The following is a 23,384-nucleotide window of genomic DNA, read 5'->3' on the forward strand; positions in this document are numbered from 1 at the left end:
GCAAGTCCCTGGATGGTGCACTCATAATGGTCAAAAAGCGGAGTGTGGAACGCTGGACACTTTTCGCCCTCAACGGACGCCATCTTGGCTATATAGCGGAAGGGGAGGGAGCGTTTTCAAACTCGTGGTAATCGCGGTTGAGAAAGCTGAAGCAGCAGCAAAAACACACTTTACAAAGGTACAAGCAAGTTATAACAAACTGTTCATGTTTTGACACAGTATGACCATGTCATTGTCGAATAGAGGACACCAATAAAGTTATATTTAAATGTTGCGATCGTCATTTCCGTTAAGTGCAGTTATATACTGTTTGATGAGAAGACACTTCTGTTAAAATTTACGCACTCCGCCAGTAAGCACACAGTGCACATAGGGTGCTGCAGGAAAGTGTACTCACGGAAGTACGCTAATCGAGACACAGCGTATGACTACAATCAACCTAGCCACAGCCGAGACCAACATGATTACCCTAGCCACCAGCGTAGCAGCCACTTTATCTTCCCTAGCTACAATCTATGTGCTTGCATTATCTGTAACTATAACAGATATTTTACGTAGCATAATATTTCGAAATTGCATGCACTGGTAATTTCTTGCATTTCTAATCATCACAGGGTGTGCTAGCTCGTACCTCCAGGTTAGCTCCTAAATGTTTTGCTTTGAGGTGATATTTCAGACTTGACGAACTCCTATGGTACGAAAATTCCTTATTGCAGATCTTGCACAGAACGATGCTTCTGTCAACAGTTCCATCTGGGCGTATTTTAAACGCAAATGCTCCATTCACTGGACCATGCAACGCTTTCTTGTTTGCCTCCTTCATTTTGGACTGGGTCAAAGGTCTTCTTCTTCTTTAGGTTTTTCATTGGCGGGTTACTCCTACGGAGCGCATACCGCCACCTACTGGTAGGCTACACAAAAAATCCATTCCTTTAAATCAGCGAATCAGTGCTCTGGTAAAATTATAGTGTGCAACCCTGTGTTTTTATAGCCTGGAAAATCCAGACCCTGGTAATCTAGAAAGATTAAGGGTCTGGCCACGAACAATGTAATGGCCCAACTCGAAGAGCGGCACCAAGCATGCATTTGAAAATCTCACTGCACGCACTAGACCTTCACTCGGAATGATTCCGGACGTGATGCAATTGGATAACACTACGACCAATGTCGTCATCAGTTTAACCAGAGACTTTCTAATGAAGAGACACAGCACTCAAAAAATCCTCCATAGAAATGCATGGGGCTAGTTTGTAACGCCAATACGGCCTACGCCTACACATATCATACCCCTTCCTTGGCAAACGATCATGTGAATACATTGAGCCAATCATGTGGTGTGATGTGAATGCATTGAGCCAATCATTTGGTGTGTTGTGAAGACATTGTGCCAATCATGTGTTGTGAACTCGCCGCTGGAGCAAGATTGGTGTCGTGAAGCCTTGCGCACCCACGTTTCTGCCGAATAGGATGACCGATGAGTGCCCAAAAGGCGTTGAAATATGGCCGCCGAGTGGAGGGACTTGCCTAAAAGGACTTTGGTTTAACTCGCCTCTGGACAGCCTATATCAGTAACGCCGAGTTGTTCCCCGGGATGCAAGGGGTAAAAGTAACGTGCATCATTGCCAGAGTGTCTCACAGAGACAATTCCATTGTGCTCTCGAGAACTCTGGATTTTCAGGGTAGTGTTTTTAAGAAGCGTTATCAATTTCCTAATGTTTACTTCATACCCCAGTACTGCAATCTGATTAAATCCAATGCAACCACTCCTCCAGAGACGGTTGATAAAGCTAACTATAGAATCCTGGCTAAATAATTTCAGTATGCCCTCAGCTGCATCCGTGCCAAATTTGGTGCTTGTAGATTAACTTGCACAATCAATGGGGTGTAGGTAGGCTGCAGCCAAAACTGCTTTTTTGGACAGCGGCCATATTGGAATTGGAGGATTAAAGGGTCCAGATGCACCGGGTCATAAATATTAACATGTGTTTCCCATGATCAATTAAGCCGAAAAATATATAAAGTGGCCATATTGGCAGTGGCCATATTGGATTTGGCCGCCATCTTGGCCCCAAGGGTCGCTGGCTCCAGCGCCCTTGCTAAATCATTTCAGTATGACCTGAGCTATGTATACATCTGTGCCAAATTTGCCGCTTTTAGATGAATTTGCGCGAAAATGTGCTTAAAGGCGAACTATGCAGGTTTTTTAGCTTGCAGGTTTTTTTTTTAGCTTAATTTACCTTAACTTAACAGCATCGTAATCATGGTTATATGACTTTTTTTCGGGTTGAATGGTGGCCGTCTCGCTTCCCCCTATAGCGCCTGTGAGCGGAAAAACCACCCTTGCAACTTTGGGCCGGGGGTATTCATCACTCTGTGTAAACCTGTGTGCACAAATGATGAAACAATGTAATTTTAATGCTTCTCAAGATGAAATTGTGAAGAATTTGTTCATCATCTACAGGACATACTTTTTTTAAATCATTCAGCGAATCCAGAGAAATCCAGAGCTGAAAAACAAATTGGATGGCCGTGGTATTTTGGACCAGATGGCACTGCATCAACACCTATTTCCAGACCTGTCATATATCAGGAAAACCTCTGATAACCATTTTCTATTTGCACAGTTTGATACTCAAATCAAAAACTGCAGTGGACTCATCTGGGCTAAAGAGGAGAGAGCCTATCCAAGTATCCAACCTATCCAACTTGTTTTAGTGCTCAGTTCGAAACCCAACATCTATGAGGGTGTGGAGGAGCATTAGTGCCTACAGCATGGACATCTTGCACATTTGGCAAAGCACAATCAATTCTGAATGATGTATACAAGTTTTGAGCAACATATACTGCCATCCAGGCAATGTCTTTTCCAGGGAAGACCTTGAGTATTTCAGGGAAACAATGGCAAAATGAATTCTGCACATATTTAAACAGTATTTCTCCATAGATGAAGAGTCCAGGTGCTAAAATGGCCTATCTGCAGTCCAGATTTGTCAAATCAGGTGCATAATGGAATGAAAAACATGACTAAGAATACCCCATACTGAGCAACTGAAATCCTATATAAGGCAGGAATGGGTATAAGTATATATACTTCTTTGATCCCGTGAGGGAAATTTGGTTTCTGCATTTATCCCAATCTGTGAATTAGTGAAACACACACAGCACACAGTGTACACTAATCTCAGCGCATTGAGCTGCCTGCATCAACAGCGGCGCTCGGGGAGCAGTGAGGGGTTAGGTGCCTTGCTCAAGGGCACTTCAGCCGTGCCTACTGGTCGGGGTTCGAACCGGCAATCCTCCAGTTACAGGTCCGAAGTGCTAACCAGTAGGCCAAGGCTGCCCCAAAATAGTCCAGGACAACATTTAATTCTTAAAACTCTAGTAAATGGTCTACTCAGTTCCTAAACATTTACAGAGTTTTGTTAAATGAAGAGGTGAAGGGCCCCAGCTGTGGCGCAACTGGCTGGGGCACCTGCACCATACGCTGGTGACCTGGGTTCGATTCCTGCCCCGTGGTCCTTTCCGGATCCCACCCCTGCTCTCTCTCCCATTCACTTCCTGTCACTCTCCACTGTCCTATCATTAAAGGCATAAAAAGCCCAAAAAATACATTTAAAAAATGAAGAGGTGAAGCAGTGGTAATGCTCCCGTCCCAACTTTTCTTGAAACATGTTGCTTGCATCAAATTCAAAATGAACATATATTTTCCATGAAATAGTCCACATTTTCATTTTAAACATTTCATATGTTGTCTATGTCCTTTTTGCTGCTATAAATATGGGTTTACAAGACTTGTATATTATCACATTCTGTTTTTATTTGTGTTTTACACAAAGTCCCAACCTTTTTTGTATTGGGATTGTAGTTCCAAACAAATCTCCAATGGACTCTATTGGAACTTCAGTGTACAGCATTTAGTCTTGACTATACATCTTGTCTTTTATTTAATGTAACTTTATTTTATTAATTCCAAGTATTAATCAATTAATACAAGTAATGAATTGATACTTGAATTCGGGAAAAACAACCTCTGACCCGGATTGCAATGTAGTGGCTATTCATGACTTCTTCAATCCATCTAGTGCAGTTATTGGGCCTATTATCTCAAGTGTGCAATCTGTTACGTAGTTGCCTTTTAGATAGGCTACCTTATTTATTTCACAGGCATATCCATAGGGCATATCCCTATCACAAATGACCACCATCTGAATATGACTCTGACACCTCACCACTAGGGGCAATATATAGAAGAATGCGTTCCTTTTAAACGGAAATCATAGGGCAAGTGCATCTGTGGCTAAATGACAAACAGGAATTGTTGTTTACTGTATGCATATTGGGATCAATGTAAATTGTTCGTAGCTGTACAGTATTGTTTCTGTAAACCGCATTTAATCCAAAAAGAAACCGCACTCGAGTAGTGATTGAGTGCCTATGTTTGACTGAAGTCAAATGCCGTGTTGAGGCTAACTAGCCGAGCTAATAGTTAGCTATCCAGTTTGTGTTGACGCCGTTCTGGCCCTGGCTGGGATTAGCCGGGGACCAGTGAAATCAATTTGCTAGCGTTTATTTTTGGAATATCTGAGGATAAACGTTGCAAGAACGATTGACATTTTACACATACATTTTTGGCGTTTAAAGTGAAATATCAGTAAGGTAACCATGGCTGTCGTCAACGAAGGTGCGCTGAAGAAGATGCTAAAGGTGAGTAACGTTCTCTGACAACAGCGTATGATGCGTTAGCCAGCCAGCTCGCCATCCCAAGACCGTCGACGTAATGTATGTCAAATGCAGTTTGGTTGCTGATTATACTTGTATTGTAACGACACTTTCTTCCTTACATTCTGTTTCTAGTATGTTATACCTAGGTATGCAAAACAAACCACCCCCAAATGGACCCACTGACCATGTAACATTATGATAGGCAATGAGATAACAGAACACTTATCGTGACTGTTCTCCAAGCGCAATATATGCTAGCTAGAGAATTGGGAGAATTTTAGTTAGTAAAGTTCGGTTTTTACAATGTTGAGACTAATTCGTTTTTCAGGGAGGAGGTAAAAGGTAGTTGGCTAGCCAGAGTGTGAACTTCAATGTTTCAATTGAACTGGATGCTCGGTGTGTAAGTTATATATCCTGTGTTAAAATGGTTCTCTTCCTTGTAACTGTGGGTGATTACACTCAATTTACTGAATTTGGACTGGACGGAATAGAATTTAGTCGTCTGAACCTTTTGTCATGAATGCGAATGTCTGTCTTTACATTTACAGCAATACAAGTACAGGGACTTGACTGTCCGGGAAATAACCAATGTCATCTCGCAGTACAAGGACCTGAAGCCTGTGATGGATGCCTATGGTTTGTAAACAGTCATTTGACAGATTTTGAAAGAAAAAAAACGTATACATAACTATGAGGAGACAATGATGGGCAGTGTCAGATGAGATTTATTGCGAACAGTGTGATAAGCAATATAGGTGTGTAATTAGGTTTTGTTTATGGAGAGGTAACTCATATCCTCTTAATGTGCTTGGTGAGCTATAGGGCGAGTCATTTCTCAAAATAAATACAAAATGTAACATTAATTAGAAGGTATTCATTTTCCTTTAATCTCATGTTTCATTGTTTATGCTCGATTTTAGTACTATTCTAATGTCGTTAAAACCTCTGTGTACACAAGAAGCAGGAAGGACCCTCTGCAACTTAGTTGGCTGTTTGACACTAGATATTATGTAGTCATCTGTAGACTTTTTGCTCCTCACGTGAGTTAGTGGATATCCTGTATTTATTTGTTTTCAGTGTTTAACGATGGGTCCTCCAGAGATCTGATGAGCCTGACTGGAACAGTACCTGTCAGCTACAGAGGTAATGCATATCTCATATACAGCACAATACAGCACCTCATTTAGCTAACATGTGTTTGTGGTAAAGTAGTGGTCTAGTGGTTAGGAATCTGGCCATCTAAGTGGAATACCAGACAGTTGTGAGTTCCATCCCTGGAGCCACCACCATTGTGCCCCTGAGCAAGGCTTGCACCAAGCGGACTGACAGAACTGTAGTTGACGGAACTTTAGTTATTTCACTTCCAAGTCGTTCTGGACAAGACTGTCTGTTAAATGACAAAATAATGTGGGGGAAAAATAGTGTAAATGCAGTATGAAGACTCCTTGTTTTATTTTCTCAGTGAGCGTTGGTCTTGTTGAATGTGCCTCTACCCTCTCCTCTGCCCAGGTAATGTGTACAACATCCCTGTGTGTCTGTGGCTGTTGGACACTTACCCATACAACCCTCCCATCTGCTTTGTGAAGCCCACCAGTACCATGATGATCAAGACGGGCAAACACATCGATGCCAACGGCAAAATCTACCTGCCTTACCTGCATGAATGGAAACATGTGAGGCCTCTCTCTTTAAGTTCTGTGATGGGCAGTCAGTTTATTCATGTGACGACTGTTTATTTGTTCAGGCCATAACCGGAAGTAATGTTGCCCGATTGTGCCGCTAGGCAACCAGAGTCAACTTGGTGAAAACAAAGAGCTGTCAAATTCTCTTGACATACTTGACATTTCACAGTAGCATTCTAAATTATGTAAGGGATAATATATTGTCTGCGGAAAACACATTATCCCGCTTATTATATGGCTACTTGCATATAAGAAACTTCACACAATGGATCTTTAAAACGTTTTTTGTTACCGTTTTGTGGCTTCCACTGAAAAAGCGAATAATTCGACATACCAATAGAACTTGAAAGTTTCAGGTGTTCCGTGGTATTACTTGTTGACTTTCACTTTCAATAAGCGAACCAACAACTCGTGGAATGATATGAAAGATGTGAATCCGAAGCACAAAACTCGTTGCCATAGACAGTGGTTATTATATACTTTGCAGCGGTCATTTGACGGATAATAGACCTCTGAATGTTGGGAAGGCCCATTTATGTGAGTGGAACTTTCTGCAGCACTCTGAAGTGCCCTATACTAAATTGTAAAAAAGTTTTGCAGAATATGATGTCACTCTGACCAAAACAAATTGCACAATTTCTGTAAGCTTCAAAACTGTTCATATTTAGAACTATTAACTGACCATGTGAATTGACATCCTGGAAGGTTTATACGCAATTGAGTTTTATACGAACAGTGCATTCTAATAATGTGTGTATGTCTGTGTGTGTCTGTTTACCATGTTGGCCTTCCCTAGCCCCAGTCAGATTTGTATGGGCTGATCCAGGTGATGATTGTGGTTTTCGGGGAGGAGCCCCCTGTCTTCTCCCGGCCCACCACCCAGCCCCCTTACCAGGCTTTCCAGGCCACAGGCCCACCTAACCGTAAGCACCAACTCTCTCAGGACCAGCCTCTAAAGGAGTACCGTCTAAAGAATATCTGGGTTCATTGAATTCAACATAGAATTTTAGAACCTTCAATTGTTGCGGAACTTAGAATGTTCAAAAACCTACACCTTTAAGGGTTAACTTCGCGTTTGTGCTTGACAGAGCTGGAAAACAGCAGCTTTAGAAAGTAAAGGTCCTACTATCACATATTTCTTCCAAGCATTCACTAAACCATCTGATTTCGACTCTTCGGCCAGGTAGATCAGCTAAATAAGGAATTCCGCTGTGATATGTGGGCAGGTAGAATCAATGCCTGGTAGGACTTTTACTTTCTTAAGCTGTAGTTTTCCATCCCAGCTGCTTGATGAAACTCTGCTTGGTTTTGTGTGTAGGATGTGTCAGCTCTGTTTGCCCCTGTATTAATGTTCTCCAGATGATTCAGGCTAGCCCTTAAAGGAGTCATTCCATAAGCCATTCCATGAAAAAAAAATTCTCATGATATTCTAGCATGTTTTGAAAACCCTCTAGGCAAAAATATTCAGATTTTCTTTAGCTGAACATGTATTTTCTTCAAAAATCGACTCTAAACATGCTTCAATTACGTTTTGTATTGGCAGCCATTTTGCACTGGTTTCAGTAGGAACTTTTGCCCATGAACACAATGGAAGTGAGATTAGTGGGTGTCTCTGAAAGTAGCTGGTTTCCGGTCGTTGGTTTTGGTTTGGAAGTTCGTTCAGCATGTTGCGAGCTTCTGGGTACTCAGATTACTCTGATTGGGCATTTAGGATGTGTATTGCTAGATTGGATTAGGAATAAATGATTGATGATACACTTTCCTAATTCCCCATGCTCTATGGCCATTTCCTTTCTGTGGCCGTTACAGGCAGAGGAGGGAAAATATGACAATGAAGTGTAGTATATTAGTGTTTTTTGGCACAATATAGCATTTACTTATTTTATATTATGATTTTAAACAATTTTGGTACATCTACTCAGATAACATTGTTTCTGAAGTCCATACGTAATATATGGTGCATGACTTGATCTCTTGAGTCACAGTGGACATTTGAAAATAAGTTTGAGTCATCAATAATTTTACCACGCCAAGATGTACCCTCATCACATAAATTATGGTAGAAATAAATCACAATGTATCGCAAAATCAAATCACAGTATTCACTTTCTCATAACATTGTCTGACCTCTCAGAGACAATACCCACCCCTAATATAGAATGCCCACTAAGCTCTAACCTTTTGTGTCAATGGAAACAAGCCTGCAGCATTTTGCAAACACCTATGTACACATCCAGGTCTGCAGGGCGTGAAGTCTGCTCAGTCAGCAGTGCTGCTCTCTGCCTGCAGATGGCGCTCTCAGCTTGTATGTGTTGATAGATTATGTCTGTAACACCTCTCTCTCCTTCAGAGTCCTACATGCCAGGGATGCCAGCGGTGTCTCCCTATGGGCCAAATCCCAACCCAGGGTAAGAGCACTGCAGCAGTTCTACACATGACAGAATGTTTTGTCTAGTAAGACATAGATTCATGCTTATAGGGCTGGTTTATTATACACGGATTAAACCTAGTCTCTGAAGAAGACGCATGGGCGTCGAAACGTTAGTCGTTAGGTTTGCACTAATAACAATCACTTAAAGCATTGTGTGCTCCGGTCCTGCTCCTTGGTCCTAGTTAGACCTTGGGTCTCCTCTTTTGACTTCTGCGTCCTGTTCCGTGAGCAGAAGCGCACGTGACCCCCTTCTACTAGTCTTGGACTGAAAGAGAACTTAAATTAAGAGTTCTATTGAAAAGGAGAATGACTAGGACCAGGTTTAATCCTTGTAGAGGGAACCGGCCCAGTCCATAATGATCACCATGGAATCACTAGCACTCGGTCACATTGTGTTAACTGTTGACTGTGAGCATTGAGAATAGCCGGACGGCTGAAACATCTGCTCTTGCTCCCAAAATTAAATGAAAAACTCCTTTCTGAAGACTTTGTTTAAGTCATTTCTTTCAGTGTGCGAACTACTCCTCTCTCTCTCTTCAACTCTTGGTTTAAACGCACCTGGCTAAACTCTAGATCATCTGAGCGCAACAATACTCCCCTGCATCCTCACATTGTGTTAACTAAATGAAATAAATGTAAATGTATTTATGTAACTGTAACTGCAACTTGTTGTGGCAGAGGGTATCCTGGCTACCCATATCCTGGTGGCACCTCCTATCCTTCTACAGCTGGCCCAGGTCACTATGGTGGTCAGACACCAGGACCTGCTGTGGGTGAGTAGCACAACCATCTACTGCAAGGAATAATTCACTTCCCTACATGAACAGAGTTTTTTATGGGGTCTTAAAAAGTCTATGGCCTTAAAAGTCTTAAATACATAAAAATGTTATGCATTAGTCGTACATATGCTTAGTAGACCTTAAGATAAGATGAGCCTTTAATGTCTCTTCATAGAGAAATTTGTCTTGGGCATCGAGATAGTGGGTACACAAATTACATTAACATAGAAGGTGAACTAACACCAATAACACAGAGACAAAAAACATATATAGGCTAACCTCACATCCACACACACATACACACACACACACACAGTCACAACCCCCCCCACACACCCCCACAGTCAGCCCGCCCCCCCACCCATACACCTATAACCCACAGTTAATATTGCACATGATATTGCATAGTCTGCATCACACACACATGACCCTGTTCTAAGTACTGCATGCTAACATTATGGAAATATTGCACATGGTATTACAGTAGACCTATAGTTTATATTGCACACTGCCCTATTAAATCTGCACCAATGCAGTCAGTTCATGATAATCAATAAATAAATACCCCCTTACACACCCTCCCACCCCCACACTCAATATCTATACTAAGACTTACTGTTAAGGAGTTTGATTGACCAAGGGACCATGGAGTGTTTATACCTATTTGTTTTGTGGTTTGGTACCTTATATCTTCTTCCTTCCATTTCATACTCGCCATGTAGAATATGTTCTGTGTCCTCTGCTATCTTTAGTCCTTGCCTTCTGACTGCTTCATCAAATAGTTCTTGCAGTGAGGTAGGGGGGGCCATACCCATTTTCTTCCCTGCCCTCTTGATGAGTATAAGTATAAGTATATATACTCTTTTTGATCCCGTGAGGGAAATTTGGCATTTATCCCAATCCATGAATTAGTGAAACACAGTGAACACCCAGTGAGGTGAAGCATACACTAATCCCGGCGCAGTGAGCTGCCTGCAACAACAGCGGCGCTCGGGAAGCAGTGAGGGGTTAGGTGCTTTGCTCTCGGGCACTTCAGCCGTGCCCTGCTTGTCGGGGTTCGAACCGGCAACCCTCCGGTTACAAGTCCGAAGTGCTAACCAGTAGGCCACGGCTGCCACCGCTAACCAGTAGGCCACGGCTGCCACGAGGGATTGCAATTGAGATTTGCATTTAACAGACAGGTTCCCAAACCAAACATTACTTCAACTGTGGTCATTTTAATTTTTTTAACAGTGTAGACTGAAGTTGTTTTACACTGTAGTTCTTTCTCTCAGTGGTACAGATACATTGTATCACAATGTAATAAAAAAAGATTTGTGTCAAACTGATAACTGATCAAAACTTTGTAGCTTAAATGTAACTTGTAGAAACCTACAGAATCCTGAACTCCTGACACTGTCTAGAGTCATTGACCTGAATAGCCTCCTTAAAATGTAACTAGAAGTCAAGATGAAGTGCAAGTTAGAGTAAGTGATAATATCAATAATGATAACGATAGCATAGTTACAGTAACAAGAACAAAACCCCTTTGTTCAGAACATGTGGTTCAAATTGCCTTGCATAGCAGTGGTTACTGTTATAATAATGTACATAGGATAGGCCCTGTCATGTGACGGTGCCAGCACAGTGTCCCTTGCACTTCACACCACAAGCTTCCTGGTCTGAACTTTAGACGACCCTGACCTCTGACCTTCCATTTGAGTCTGTACCTGTAGTCTCTTTGACTTCTGCAGAGCGCTGTCCCCCTCTGGAAAGGTCACTGCTGTAACCAGAGTTGGGGGCAGAAAAAGTCAAAGGGTGTGTACCGTCTCATTCGAAAGGGCTTGGGGCTCTATTCTTAGTCCATCAGAAGTTCGTGAGCAAAATTGGATGGCTGAAGAGTTGGATCTGAAAGGACCCTTGACAGAAGTTTATATTATATGCTTTGGGACATTAATGCTATTGCTGACCTGTTCTTGCCAGCTGGGCCTCTACTGCCTCACTCGACACACTTTCAGCTCTGGCACACCTCCGTTTCTCTCACACACTTTTATTTAAAAGTTTGTGTTTTTATTGGGATTGAATGCCAAATCAGTTCTGTTGAAAAGGTGTAGGACTAAGAACAGACTCTTCTTCCTCCAAATGATGGCTAGTCAGCCCTTGACATGCGGTCATGCTGCCCTTGGTGTTTTCTCATAGTCAACCCAGCTGACATTTCCATAAGGATCACGGACAATGTGAAGAAATCATGCATGTGTTGGTGTATAGACGTCTTGATACAGAGCATGTTTCATTCATGGTCAGTGAATCATTTATCTGAGCCCTGATTGAAATGCTGCGTGCTTCTCTTTCTCAGGGCCAAACCGTGATGGCACCATTGGCGAGGACACCATCCGGGCATCACTGGTGTCTGCGGTAAGCGATAAGCTGCGCTGGCGGATGAAGGAGGAGATGGACCGTGCCCAGGCTGAGCTTGATGCTCTCAAGAGGACTGAGGAGGACCTGAAGAAGGGTCACCAGAAGCTCGAGGAAATGGTATCTCGCCTGGACCAGGAAGTGGTGAGGGACTGTGCGTGTGTGAATATACCGAAGATATGCTCTTGTTGAGACAGTACACCTTCATGCTCAGTAACATGGGTCACAGGGTAACAGAAATCTTACAAAGCACTCTTATTCCAATATGATACAACAGGAAAACTGCAATATTCAGCTCCATCAACTTCAGTTTGTGACAACACCCCATTGGTCAGAAAACATGGCATGATCGCCCAACCAGGAAGTGCGGAGTCATGATTACAAAGTAGAAGGCATCCGAAAGAAAATATTTGGACAGCCCTTGCCATTGCTTATATTCTGGTCTTGAACTTGTGTAACCACTGAAACCACTGACTGATATTTGTTGTTTTAGCTCATAATATCCGGAAGGAAGTGAAGTATACTGAATTATTTGACGTGTGTGTGTGTGTTTTTGTTTCAGGCTGAGGTTGACCGGAACATAGATCTTTTGAAGAGGAAGGACGAGGAGCTGAGCGAAGCTCTGGAGAAAATGGAGAACCAATCTGAGAACAATGACATTGACGACGTCATTATCCCCACGGCGCCCCTCTACAAGCAGATCCTGAACCTCTACGCCGAGGAGAACGCCATCGAGGACACCATCTTCTACCTGGGAGAAGCGTTACGGCGTGGAGTCATCGACTTGGAAGTTTTCCTGAAGGTGAGCACCGTGTGTTTGCAAAATCTTTGGCTGTGTCTTAAACTGCCTGCTTGCAAACTTCAAATACTTATTTTAAGTATATAGTGCAGATATTGGGATGATGCTGACCATTGGAAAGTGGGCGCAATGCAAGTAAGCGGTCAGTGCACACCAGCAGTGTACTGGTGGAAGTATGCGGTTTGAGACACAGCCTTATGAACAGTCCCATCATACCTGCTTTTGAGCTGTCCTCTTCTGTTATCTCTCTACTCAATCCACTCAAAGTATGGAGGCCTCACTATTCAACCAGATATGGCAATCTGATTCTGACTATTTTATTTTAATTTATTTTTGTTTGAGTCTTATTTCTCTTGTAATCATGTGAACACTGCATTTTCTTGCTTGCTCTAATTTCTGGATCTACAGGTGCACTAAATGTCTGAGAGTCTCATGTACTGTCACTGATCACGGAAGCTTGGCATTTGGCACTTAATGTTCCTGTGTAGACTAAATAATGTGATGTTGTATGCCCTGGTTGTTTGATATCGCTAACGACTTCTCTCCTCCTGTTTTTCTGCAGCATGTGCGCCTGCTGTCCCGCAAGCAATTCCAGTTGCGTGCACTGATGCAGAAAGCCCGCAAGACCGCGGGCCTGAGTGACCTCTATTGACCTTGCTGGCTGTGTCCCCCTCTCTGGTCAACGCTGTTTTTTGTGTGTGGAGGGGGTGCCCAGTGGCACTGTCTCTCCCTCCCTCCCTCTCTCTGTAGCTGTGCTCTGAAATCACCTATTCTGTTTGTTCTCTGTTTTCTCTCTCTCTCTCTCATGTGACTAGCCAAGTGGGTTCATCTGGACACACTAGCTAAACAACAACAACAACAAAACATGTTGTGGATTCCTCTTTTTGACGAGACACTGGACAACTTAAAGGAATGAATGACTTTCATGTGTTTGCTCTTCAGTGATTTAGAGCTTTTTAATGCCATCACTTCCTCTTTGGACATGGCTGAAAATTAGATGGGTATTTTCCAAAGTTAGCTGCTTTTTTGGATTACATTGTTCTCATTTGTGTGGTGGTCCTAATCAGCCAAATACCTTTATTAGCTATGTGAATAAAAAAATATATAATGTAATATTTTGAGATATTGTTTTTGGCCAAACCAGTCAGTACACTCCAGAACAGCAAGCTTAGTCTTAGTCAAACCGTAAGACTACAGACTGCTAAGTGAACCTTCATTTGTACCTAGATAGCTAGGTCCCAGATTTATCATGATGCAAGGTGTCTTGTGGATTTCAGTGTGCTATGCATTTCAATGCAGACAGCCTTAGCTCAGGTTTCAAAATCCTAAGGCAACTTAATATCCTGACCCCACCTCCTCCAACTGCTTGTCAGCACCCACATTTTCTTTGAAGAAATTGGTGACTTTTATACTGTATGTTTCACAACTTAAAATATAAGAGATTAACACCGGGTACAAAATTGTTAGTTGATATATTTATATGGCAGGATAGGTTTTTTTTTTTCTTCATGCACTTTTGAATTACAAGGTTGTAGGCATTTGGTGATGGGATTTGTTTGAGAGGATGTCCTAAGTTCAAAATAATGTTTTGGAACATCTGTAGTAATAAATCAGTGACACACAAATATCATGTTTGTACATCTTTACTACATTTAGCTACTAGCTATGTCTTTATGTCAAAAGTGTGATGCTGTATTTCATTATTATTTATATTCATTATTATTTATATTCATGAATTCAATTTGTGATTGATTTTCCTTAACTTTAATTTTCCTTCAACTTTTAAAACCCTCAATGTCGTTCTGACAGACATTACATCAGTGCCTATATTTGCCGGTATCGCAGTTCACTGCTGTGTGCTTGGGAGTGTGGCCTGTGAGTTGACGGCACATGTTCGTGTCAATGGTTTTGTCTCCATCATCAGTTCTTCACACACAGACACCCAGACACACACAAAAGAATCAGCTTGGAAAGCAGGAGCTTAAGTTGTTACACTGGAAATTTATTTGGTGTCAGATTAAAAACAAGGCGGATTGAACTGGCCACAGATGCAGGAGAAGGATACTGACACAGGTTCTCCAGACAGACAGCCATCGCCAACATGGCCCTAAGTGTGCTGTCAGTTAGAGCTACAGTATTCTATCCTGCGGACTGATCTGAACCTCTTCTTTTCTCAAACAAACAAAAGACAATTTCCAGCCAAACACGTAAGGTACACAGATATACAAATTTCTAAAGACAGCATGTACATTTTTTTTTCCATATTTAACACAGTGCATACTTGAAGTGAGCTCTAACAAAGTACCCCTGATGTGTAAGATGTAGTTTTACCTGGTTGTACTTGAATGATTTTGTATTTAAATTACAGCAAATTTCCCAGGCTTTTCAACAGCTCTGCTGTGAATATGATCGCTTTTGAAAAGTCAGACCTTCATATTAAGTCTTATATCAGTGCACTTGTGGTTAGTTTACAGTACATCTGTGTGTACTTAATTTCAAGCCATTGTAGAGCCGATGATGACGGTGGATGCAGTAGGGAGTGTCTGCGTAGAGGGAACTGCTCTAATGCCTCAGGGATGATCGCAGAGAACATTAGAGCATTTCAGCCTTGGGGTTAAAATGGTACGGAATGATTGCCGAGCTCAAAGAAACAAACAGTAGGGAAACCCACAGAGGTGCAATACTGGCTATTCTCTCCAGCTCACAAACTCCACAAGGCATCCCTTGTAACCCTTTCTAAACCACAGAGGCTGGAGTGTGAGGAAGACAAGATGCACCGACGCACAAGTGATATACAAACACACACTTATACATACACAGTACAGTACAAAGGCCCTATGATCGTTTGCGAAGACGGCAGAAAGGACCTCCTCTGCAGCTAACGTGAGGAGGTTACGGTCTACCAGTCCAAGATGTTTTGAGATAAAGGGAGGGGAGGGGAGGGGGCGTAAGATCTGAACGGAGTGTTGGATATGGATTGGTTATACTGGGAGAATTAAAAGGGGGTGTAGGAGTGGCTGTAGGTAAAGGGATGAATTGGGAGTCACTGCTGAGATGGAATCTGGGTTGTAAAGGAGGTCGGGGGGCAGTGATTGGATGGGGCAGCGGGGCAGCCAATCAGTGGGCACGATTCCAGCTCAGAGCACTGATTTTCAAAGGGTGAGCTCCTTCTGCACACCCCATAGGGTCTCGGCACTCTTGACCACCTGCTCCTCCTCGCTCTTCTTCAGGGTCATGTGGACCACGTCTGTCAGGCCGCTGTTGCCCAACACGCAGGGAACGCTCAGGAAGACGTCCTCCTTCACGCCATGCATGCCCTACCACAAGGAAGAAAGAGGGTTAGGGTAAGGTGGTACCTGGTTCTGTGGCAACAGAAAGTCTACATTGATGACTTGATGATCACTGTTGACCTTAAGTTGTCAATGCTGTACTCCCTTGTGTTAATCACTATAACAGTTCAACAAAGGGCTGTGTTTCCTGCACATGGTTTGAGCCTATAGTCCTAGACAGAAGTTGAGCTTGAATTGGAGATGTCTTTCTATTGAAAGAAAAAAAAATCTAGGACTAGGTGAAGTTCATGTATGGTGAACTAGGCCAAAATGTCTATCTGTGCAATTAAGGGCTCTGACTGAAATACTCTCCTGCACTAAGGCTGCCACCAGGTAACTCGTGGAACAGAGATGCGGTTGGAGACTCACCTTGACCAAGGTGGAGACTGGGTGCACTTTGTGCAGGTTCTTGAGGATTGATTCCACCAAGTCAGCCACAGACATGCCAATGGCCCAGGAAGTGTAGCCCTTCAGTTTGATGACTTCATAGGCACTGCAGAGGGGAAGGAACAGCACAGGATTGAGTTTGTTACACAGATTTAGCTTTGGACTTCCTTCTCACTTTAAAGGAACAGTATGTAAGTTTGTGGCCAAAACTGGTACTGCAATCACTTTCAAATTACTGTAGAGCGGTGTATCCCCTCCCCCCTGACTAGCAGAGCTGGCAACCTGGATGCCGAAACACTACTGACTTTGTGATTAGTAGACAGGTGGAGGGTGGCGCATCAGGCCAAAACACAACATGACAACATCAACATCAGTTGAGGGCTGCAACTTCACTTTTTAAATGACAATATCCTGGCCGGACTACTGTTGTATTTTTAATGAACATGATTTCTTAATGTCTAGTGACATATCAGGGGCATTTTATGATTAATTGAAATACATTTCTTACATACGGTTCCTTTAAGGTTTTTTGTGCAAGATCATTTCTCAACTAAGCCACACATGTAAGAAACCATTACAATGGCTGAACTTGTTCCCCAGTGACCTGTTTCATAAGCTTTATAGAAAGTACCAGCGTGTGCTCGACACTACAGACTACTTGGCTCAGAGCCTTCCCTTCCTCAGCCTTTTCCGAATAATTGAACTAATAAGCCCCCCCCCATAGATATGAGAACTGCTTTATCAAGGACAAGATGCAGTGCTGTGCTAGACTAAACTAGATGTTGACGTCTGTGAATCATTAAACCCTTTAACCACTAGTCTACATTTCAGTCGCAACCATTCATTGAACCAATCTGCTGCTTATGTGGAATATCATGTTAAGGGTGAATTTCCACTGTTTTGCCCACCTGTCAACCACCATCTTGTGGACGCTCTTCCAGTCTTCCTTGTCCTTGTCTGTGCCCATGTCGGGGTTCAGGCCCTGGAGGGACACGCCTGCCACGTTCACCCCACTCCACACAGCCACTGCAGGAGAACAACAGGAGGGCATTAGCCCATTTGTAACAAACATCTTAGCACACCCTTGGCCTCACCCTTTTGACCTTCATACTATAAAATAATGCCCAGTCATAAAACTGTTATAAATGAAGACAGCCATCACGATAAGACAAGGTGTGACTGAGGTGAGTCGAGTGTGTAAGCAATGTCTCGCAAGGTTGGAGGAGTGAAGGCATGTGAGTGTACGATTATGCTTGCGTGTGCAGTGCGTGGCAGTGAATGAGTGTAAGTGATTAAGCAACGAGTTTAGTGTGTCAAGTTTATTGTACAGGAAGCCTCTTGGCACTCACCACTGGAGTCACCATGCTCTCCAACGATCCAGCCATGAACGCTGGTAGGGCTGATCTTCAGCTTCTCGGCCATCAGGTGACGGAAGCGGGCAGAGTCCAGGTTGGTGCCGCTGCCGATCACACGGTGTTTGGGCAGCCCACTCAGCTTCCAGGCCACGTAGGTTAGAATGTCCACTGCAGGATGGAGAGAAGGGAAAAGGCATCGCAGGTTATTATATGGATAGCCTGATAACTATCACATTATGTTAGATAGATAGATAGTGGATAATGATTAGAGTAGACAACACAAAATGACTTTCTCTCTCTTTCTTGTCCCCACACTTTTTCTTTCTCTCTGTCTCTCTCTCTTTATCTGACACACACATTTGTTGTCACTCACCGGGGTTGGAGACGACCAGCATGATGCAGTTGGGGCTGTACTTGACGATGTTGGGGATGATGAACTTGAAGATGTTGACGTTCCTCTGCACCAGGTTCAGACGGCTCTCGCCCTCCTGCTGGCGAGCTCCCGCGGTGACCACCACCACCTTGGATCCGGCTGTCACACTGTAATCTGTGGCCCAGATCACACACACACACACACACATTAACACAAGTAATACATAACTCACACTACCTCTTGACAACTGTTGATTTGTGTTATGTTTGAAGTGTGATTTCTGGTTATGGTTTTGGAGTTATGATGTGTGCTTTGGAAGAATAGAATTAAGACCTCGTAGAGTTCCATGTCTCACCTTTATCTCCCACAATCCTGTGTGTCTTCAGGAAGAGGCTTCCGTGCTGCAGGTCCATGACCTCACCCTTCAGCTTGTCCTCCATCACATCAACCAGGGCCAGCTCATCACACAGGTCCTGTTCGCCAACACAGGAACACAGTCACTTTAACTGGGGTGAAGCTTCACCTCAAAACTCACTAAAGCCAGGACAAATCCCCCCTCTGCCTGTTTGGACACCCCTGTTTGGACAGCCGGAATTTTCCTGAAACCTCTATTTAAAGAAAAAAACAAAAAAAACAAAGCCTAAGGGTCAAGCCAAGTTCTCTGCCTCTTGTGATGTCTTTGTGTGCCTTGTGACATAAAAGACTCAGTGATTGTGCCCTGAAATTCTCGGGTCAGCTAAGTCCACAGATTTCCAAAAGGGCCTTGTGCAGGGCTCTGCAGATTCCTCTGCAGCCATGCATCAATGAGTGGTTTTCACAAGCTTCAGGAGGAGCAGGTAGAGCAGACAACGCCAGCGGCAAGTTACTTTGAAGGCGTTTTTCACAGCTAGCTCTTGGGTCCGAGCCATGTTGTCTGTTGGCTGGTCAAAGACCAAAGAGCTGACTTGTAATTCTCTTCCCATTCATGCCTGTCCAACTCCATCCATTAACTTTCAAAGATTATGAAGCATAATCGAGATACAATGATTATTCTGTTTTGCAACGATGCTCTTGTTTTGTCTTGAATTTAAAATCCAGCAACATCATTTTCCTTTACAGTGGTAACTGCACTCCATTCATTCTTTAATTTGTTTTTCAATTTTTTTTGACAGCTTCTTACACAAAAATGAATTCACCCCCGAGAAAAAACCACCTCTCTGCCACGGGTCTCACCTTCAGGAGGATGCTGACGGCGGAGGCCATGCCCACCATGCCAACACCCACCACGGTCACCTTATTCCTGGAGCCCACGGGCTCACCTTCCATAACATGTTTGATCAGCTTCTCCTTGGTAGACATATTCTGTCAGAGAGAGATAGAGAGAGAGACAGAAAGTAAATAGGGTATCTATAGTAACATAAAGGGATGAATGATACTAGCTGCAGCATGCATGGCATTCAATCCCACCCCTTAAAGGTGCAAACCAGCTATCGTCGACCCGGCTCTCTTGTAATACCATTTTGTACCACATGTGGTGCTGTGTTAAATACAATACAAGTCAATGTAAGAGTGCTCTATGGCTCTGTTCCAAGACAACCAGAAGCCTACAGGACTCACATAGCAGGTTTAAACACCAAATCTCCACTCATAACTGTGGGGAGGAATGACAAAATGTAAGTTAAATGTAGTGGTTTTAATTAGTAGTAATGATTCAGGCATAATAGTGTGCAAGTTCTACAAGCTCCATCTTCCTGATTTTTCTTTTTTTTCCAACAGACAGGAAGGAAGCCTGGTTGCACCATATCAGTGTAACGCAGCCGTGGAAATGTAAGTGAATTCTTATTCCCACATCTATGGATACAAATGTATGTGTTTACTAAAACATATGTCCAAGGCAAGCTGGCCCTCATACAACATCTGCTCCAGACTCAGTTAAGGATCATTATAGGGATGGAACTATTTTTACTTACTCTTCGAGTGCGGTCACTCAGGAAAGGTTAAGTGGCAGAGATACTATTTACATCTCGGCAGTCTCCCTGAGGATTGTGTGGACACAGGCACGTAGTTGAGTGGGCCTCAGGATTAATGCTGTGTAATTCCCCATAGGAACAGCCTCCTTAAGCCCCCTGGCCATGCATGACATCGTATAGCTATTGGGTTGCACTTCACTAGGTCGCCTCTCTTAAGATCTCCTGTACCATCATTCAAGCAACCAAATGCAGGGCGATTCTGACTTACAGTACCTTTTTGCATTAACTTTATTTGCATGTTTTTCAAAATGTAATTTGGGTTAGTCTAGCCTACAGCTCATCTTGGACTTTTGGTCGGGCCATTTCAGGTCTTGAATGCTTTTTGAATGCATTTCAGGAAAGAATGCTTTGCCTAAATACTCAATTTCCTCTCTGCCAATCCCTTACACCAAGTAATTTCATTTAGTCATACTGTTACATGACTCACCCTTGGCTCAGATATTTGATGCTGACTTAAGTGTTCATTTATGTCTTTTTTTTCCTTTTTGTACAAAAATGTAGTTTGTAAATGGTGGCAGTGTTTCGTCAATACATTATTATGAAAATCACAAAAGCCATATACTGCATTATAATGCATGGCCTTTGGTTAGAATATTATGTCAGAATGACCAAAGTGGCTATCAAGCTTGCGTGCGTTTGTAGGAAGCATGAACTACAAATACCAAGTTACACTGCAATATGAAGGCTACATCAGTAGCCTACTACATCACGTACGCCAGACTACTCCCTTCGGAACCTTCGCTGCAGAGACGGACGATTTAACATGTGAACTGAGAACATGTATAGGCTCCCTTTTTATTGCACAACTATTGTGAGTACTACAAGAGGCCATAGATTCTTTTTTGTGCCGGAAATTTTCGTTTATTTGAATTCAAATTCGTTTATTTCCGTATATTTGAGCATGCGAGGGATGCAACAGGAAATAAGGAGTAAACAACTGCATTTTGACATCACACAAGGAATCCAAAGTGTTCCAACATTACATCTTAAGCACTGTAACTCAGAAAAGCCATTCTAAAACTGAACTAAATCGAGTAAAAAATTTAAGAAAACAGGAACACGGGGGAAACACCAACAGGTTCCGGTGCGGTGTTGCTCAGCCTTACCGACATAGTGGACATTTGTATTAGTAGCCTACACCGAGTCACATAACATAATTTACCTTCACACCAATGTATGGAAACATACAAGATCTAACTGCCAGTGCAAAAGAATGACGCCACCCACCTAAACAATTCTCTTCCGCATCTAAGATTACGCAGTAATTAGCAACCGACGGACAGACCGTTTGAATTAGCCTACTATGTAGTTTTATGGCAATAATGTTTTCAAAAATATATTTTTTTTATAGCAACAGCCCTATTGCAGGACATGAAACGTGTCAAAGGATGAGCATCAGCAACAGTCAAAGCAATGGGCACGTTGAAAGCATCACGTAGGCAACACGACTCTTCCAAGTGGGTATCACACATCTATCTGGTCTTCCCAATATCGAATGCTATACGCACTGCCAGAGCCAGTGCTTGAAATGCATAAAATAAGTTTTTCTTACTTTTTTGAATGAGTGACTACCAAGCACACACAGCTCAACCTGTTACTGCCAAAGTTGGACATGATTAGGTTTGATAAAATATTAAAGTCTACTCTTACGCTGTAGGCTACCGCATATTCAATTTCTCCTCACCTCACAATAGCCTTGAACTTGAAGTGGAAAAGTACACAGATGGAATGTCTTCGACACGGATCCTTCGCGTAAGGCTGTGTAGAATAGGCTGCTGCGGCAGTGACAAGCGGGCGGGGCTGGTCGGTATTTAAACCGCGCACGGACTGGCGGACGCGTGAGGATGGTCGTGTGGGCGTGGCACTGTGCATCTCGTGTTAAGTGTCACGTCCGTCCGTGGCTCAATAGTGCGTCACGATAGAACAGTGGTGAATGCGCTTTTCACGTTTTGAAGATCTCACTGCCTACTGAATCAGAAAGAACAAGTCATTTCCTTAAGGCTCTCTGTGGCATACCACTGCTGCCATGACATGGAGTGCTCCAGAAGATTGAATCATAATCAGTCTGATTTACTTGTAGGCCTAAACGAGTTTCCCATGCAGGGACTGACTCAAAGCTACCGACGCCTGTTGTGAAGTTATGTGGCTCTTTGTGTCACTCACTACACAGAATGAAAGAATGAAGATTTCATCTTTCTCATCATTTACATCTAACATGGTGTATGAGTGAGAAAGAAATACCTGTTGAAAAAGAAAACCCCAGCTAAACAACAGCTTATGCTGGTCTAAGCCTTAGATGTTCTCATACCAGCACTTGCTGGTCTTTGATGGTTTAATTGGATGGGCCACCAGCTGGGCATGCTGGTATGACCATCTTATCAAGTGGGATATTCTGGTGTGACCGTTTTATCAAGCTGATCATGCAGAACCAGCTGCCAGAACCAGCTAGACCATCATACTCTGGTCAAACTAGCTAAACCATCAAATACCATGCAGAAACATACCTTGACAATATTGTTTTTTTTAGCAGGGAACTAACTGGGAACTCCATCTTTCCATTTGATTTGACGTTCAGATGAACCACAATTGCAGCTTTATCTAAATGGCTGGTATATCATCCCTCTAGCCTTCATGGCAGTTTACTTAAAAATGTATTTGATTAAATCTACCCCCCCTCCCCCAGATCTTTAAAAGAAAGAAAATGTATATATATGTTTTGGGGGATTTTCCTTTAATCGGACAGGACTGTGGAGAGAGTGACATGAAGCAAGCTGGAGGGACTGGGAATTGACCCGGGTTGGGCACATGGACCTGAATAAGGTAAGGGTGCTGTCAACAGTTGCGCCACAGCGCCACCCCCAGACCGATTTGTATACCAAAATAACTATTGGCATTAGTGATGTAGGGATGAGTGGAGTAAGTTGAGCCCTTGTTTAACTTTAAGTCTAAAGCCAAGGAAATATGAGACAGCCAGGGATAAAACTAATGCATACAGTACAAGACAATTTCAGGATGTATCATCCGTTAAAACCTGGCTTTGGCACATTTCTCAGATCAGAATGGTAATTATCAAAACTGTTTGTTCAAACTTCATATCATCTTATCACTTGTGCACATCATTGAA

General features: G+C 42.9%; 2 protein-coding genes across 2 annotated transcripts; one reads left to right on the forward strand and one right to left on the reverse strand.

Annotated features, from left to right (window-relative positions):
- The first annotated feature begins 4,263 nt into the window (after positions 1-4,263).
- On the forward strand, positions 4,264-14,432 carry tsg101a (tumor susceptibility 101a). The gene is made up of 10 exons (XM_048256449.1): positions 4,264-4,704; positions 5,271-5,358; positions 5,800-5,865; positions 6,232-6,395; positions 7,201-7,327; positions 8,755-8,812; positions 9,514-9,608; positions 11,950-12,152; positions 12,571-12,810; positions 13,370-14,432. Exons 1-10 carry the CDS (start codon positions 4,663-4,665, stop codon positions 13,457-13,459), a joined length of 1,173 nt encoding a protein of 390 aa, XP_048112406.1. The 5' UTR covers positions 4,264-4,662; the 3' UTR covers positions 13,460-14,432.
- Positions 14,433-14,788: 356 nt separating this feature from the next.
- On the reverse strand, positions 14,789-22,099 carry ldha (lactate dehydrogenase A4). The gene is made up of 8 exons (XM_048256450.1): positions 21,945-22,099; positions 19,464-19,592; positions 18,607-18,724; positions 18,252-18,425; positions 17,873-18,046; positions 17,432-17,549; positions 16,506-16,629; positions 14,789-16,124 (listed from the first exon to the last, which is right to left on the reverse strand). Exons 2-8 carry the CDS (start codon positions 19,587-19,589, stop codon positions 15,960-15,962), a joined length of 999 nt encoding a protein of 332 aa, XP_048112407.1. The 5' UTR covers positions 19,590-19,592; positions 21,945-22,099; the 3' UTR covers positions 14,789-15,959.
- Positions 22,100-23,384: the final 1,285 nt, after the last annotated feature.

This window comes from Alosa alosa, chromosome 11, assembly GCF_017589495.1.
Source record: "Alosa alosa isolate M-15738 ecotype Scorff River chromosome 11, AALO_Geno_1.1, whole genome shotgun sequence".
Taxonomy (NCBI): domain Eukaryota; kingdom Metazoa; phylum Chordata; class Actinopteri; order Clupeiformes; family Clupeidae; genus Alosa; species Alosa alosa.

Bases quoted from the DNA above. Each gene is read 5' to 3' on its own strand.
- tsg101a (XM_048256449.1), top strand. From the start codon at position 4,663: ATGGCTGTCGTCAACGAAGGTGCGCTGAAGAAGATGCTAAAG. The intron at 5,359-5,799 runs GTTTGTAAACAG...ATTTGTTTTCAG, and splicing joins GCCTGTGATGGATGCCTATG to TGTTTAACGATGGGTCCTCC. The intron at 8,813-9,513 runs GTAAGAGCACTG...TTGTTGTGGCAG, and splicing joins GGGCCAAATCCCAACCCAGG to AGGGTATCCTGGCTACCCAT.
- ldha (XM_048256450.1), bottom strand. From the start codon at position 19,589: ATGTCTACCAAGGAGAAGCTGATCAAACATGTTATGGAAGGTGAGCCC. The intron at 17,550-17,872 runs GTGAGTGCCAAG...GTTCTCCTGCAG, and splicing joins AGAGCATGGTGACTCCAGTG to TGGCTGTGTGGAGTGGGGTG. The intron at 16,125-16,505 runs GTGAGTCTCCAA...TCCTTGTGGTAG, and splicing joins CAGTCTCCACCTTGGTCAAG to GGCATGCATGGCGTGAAGGA.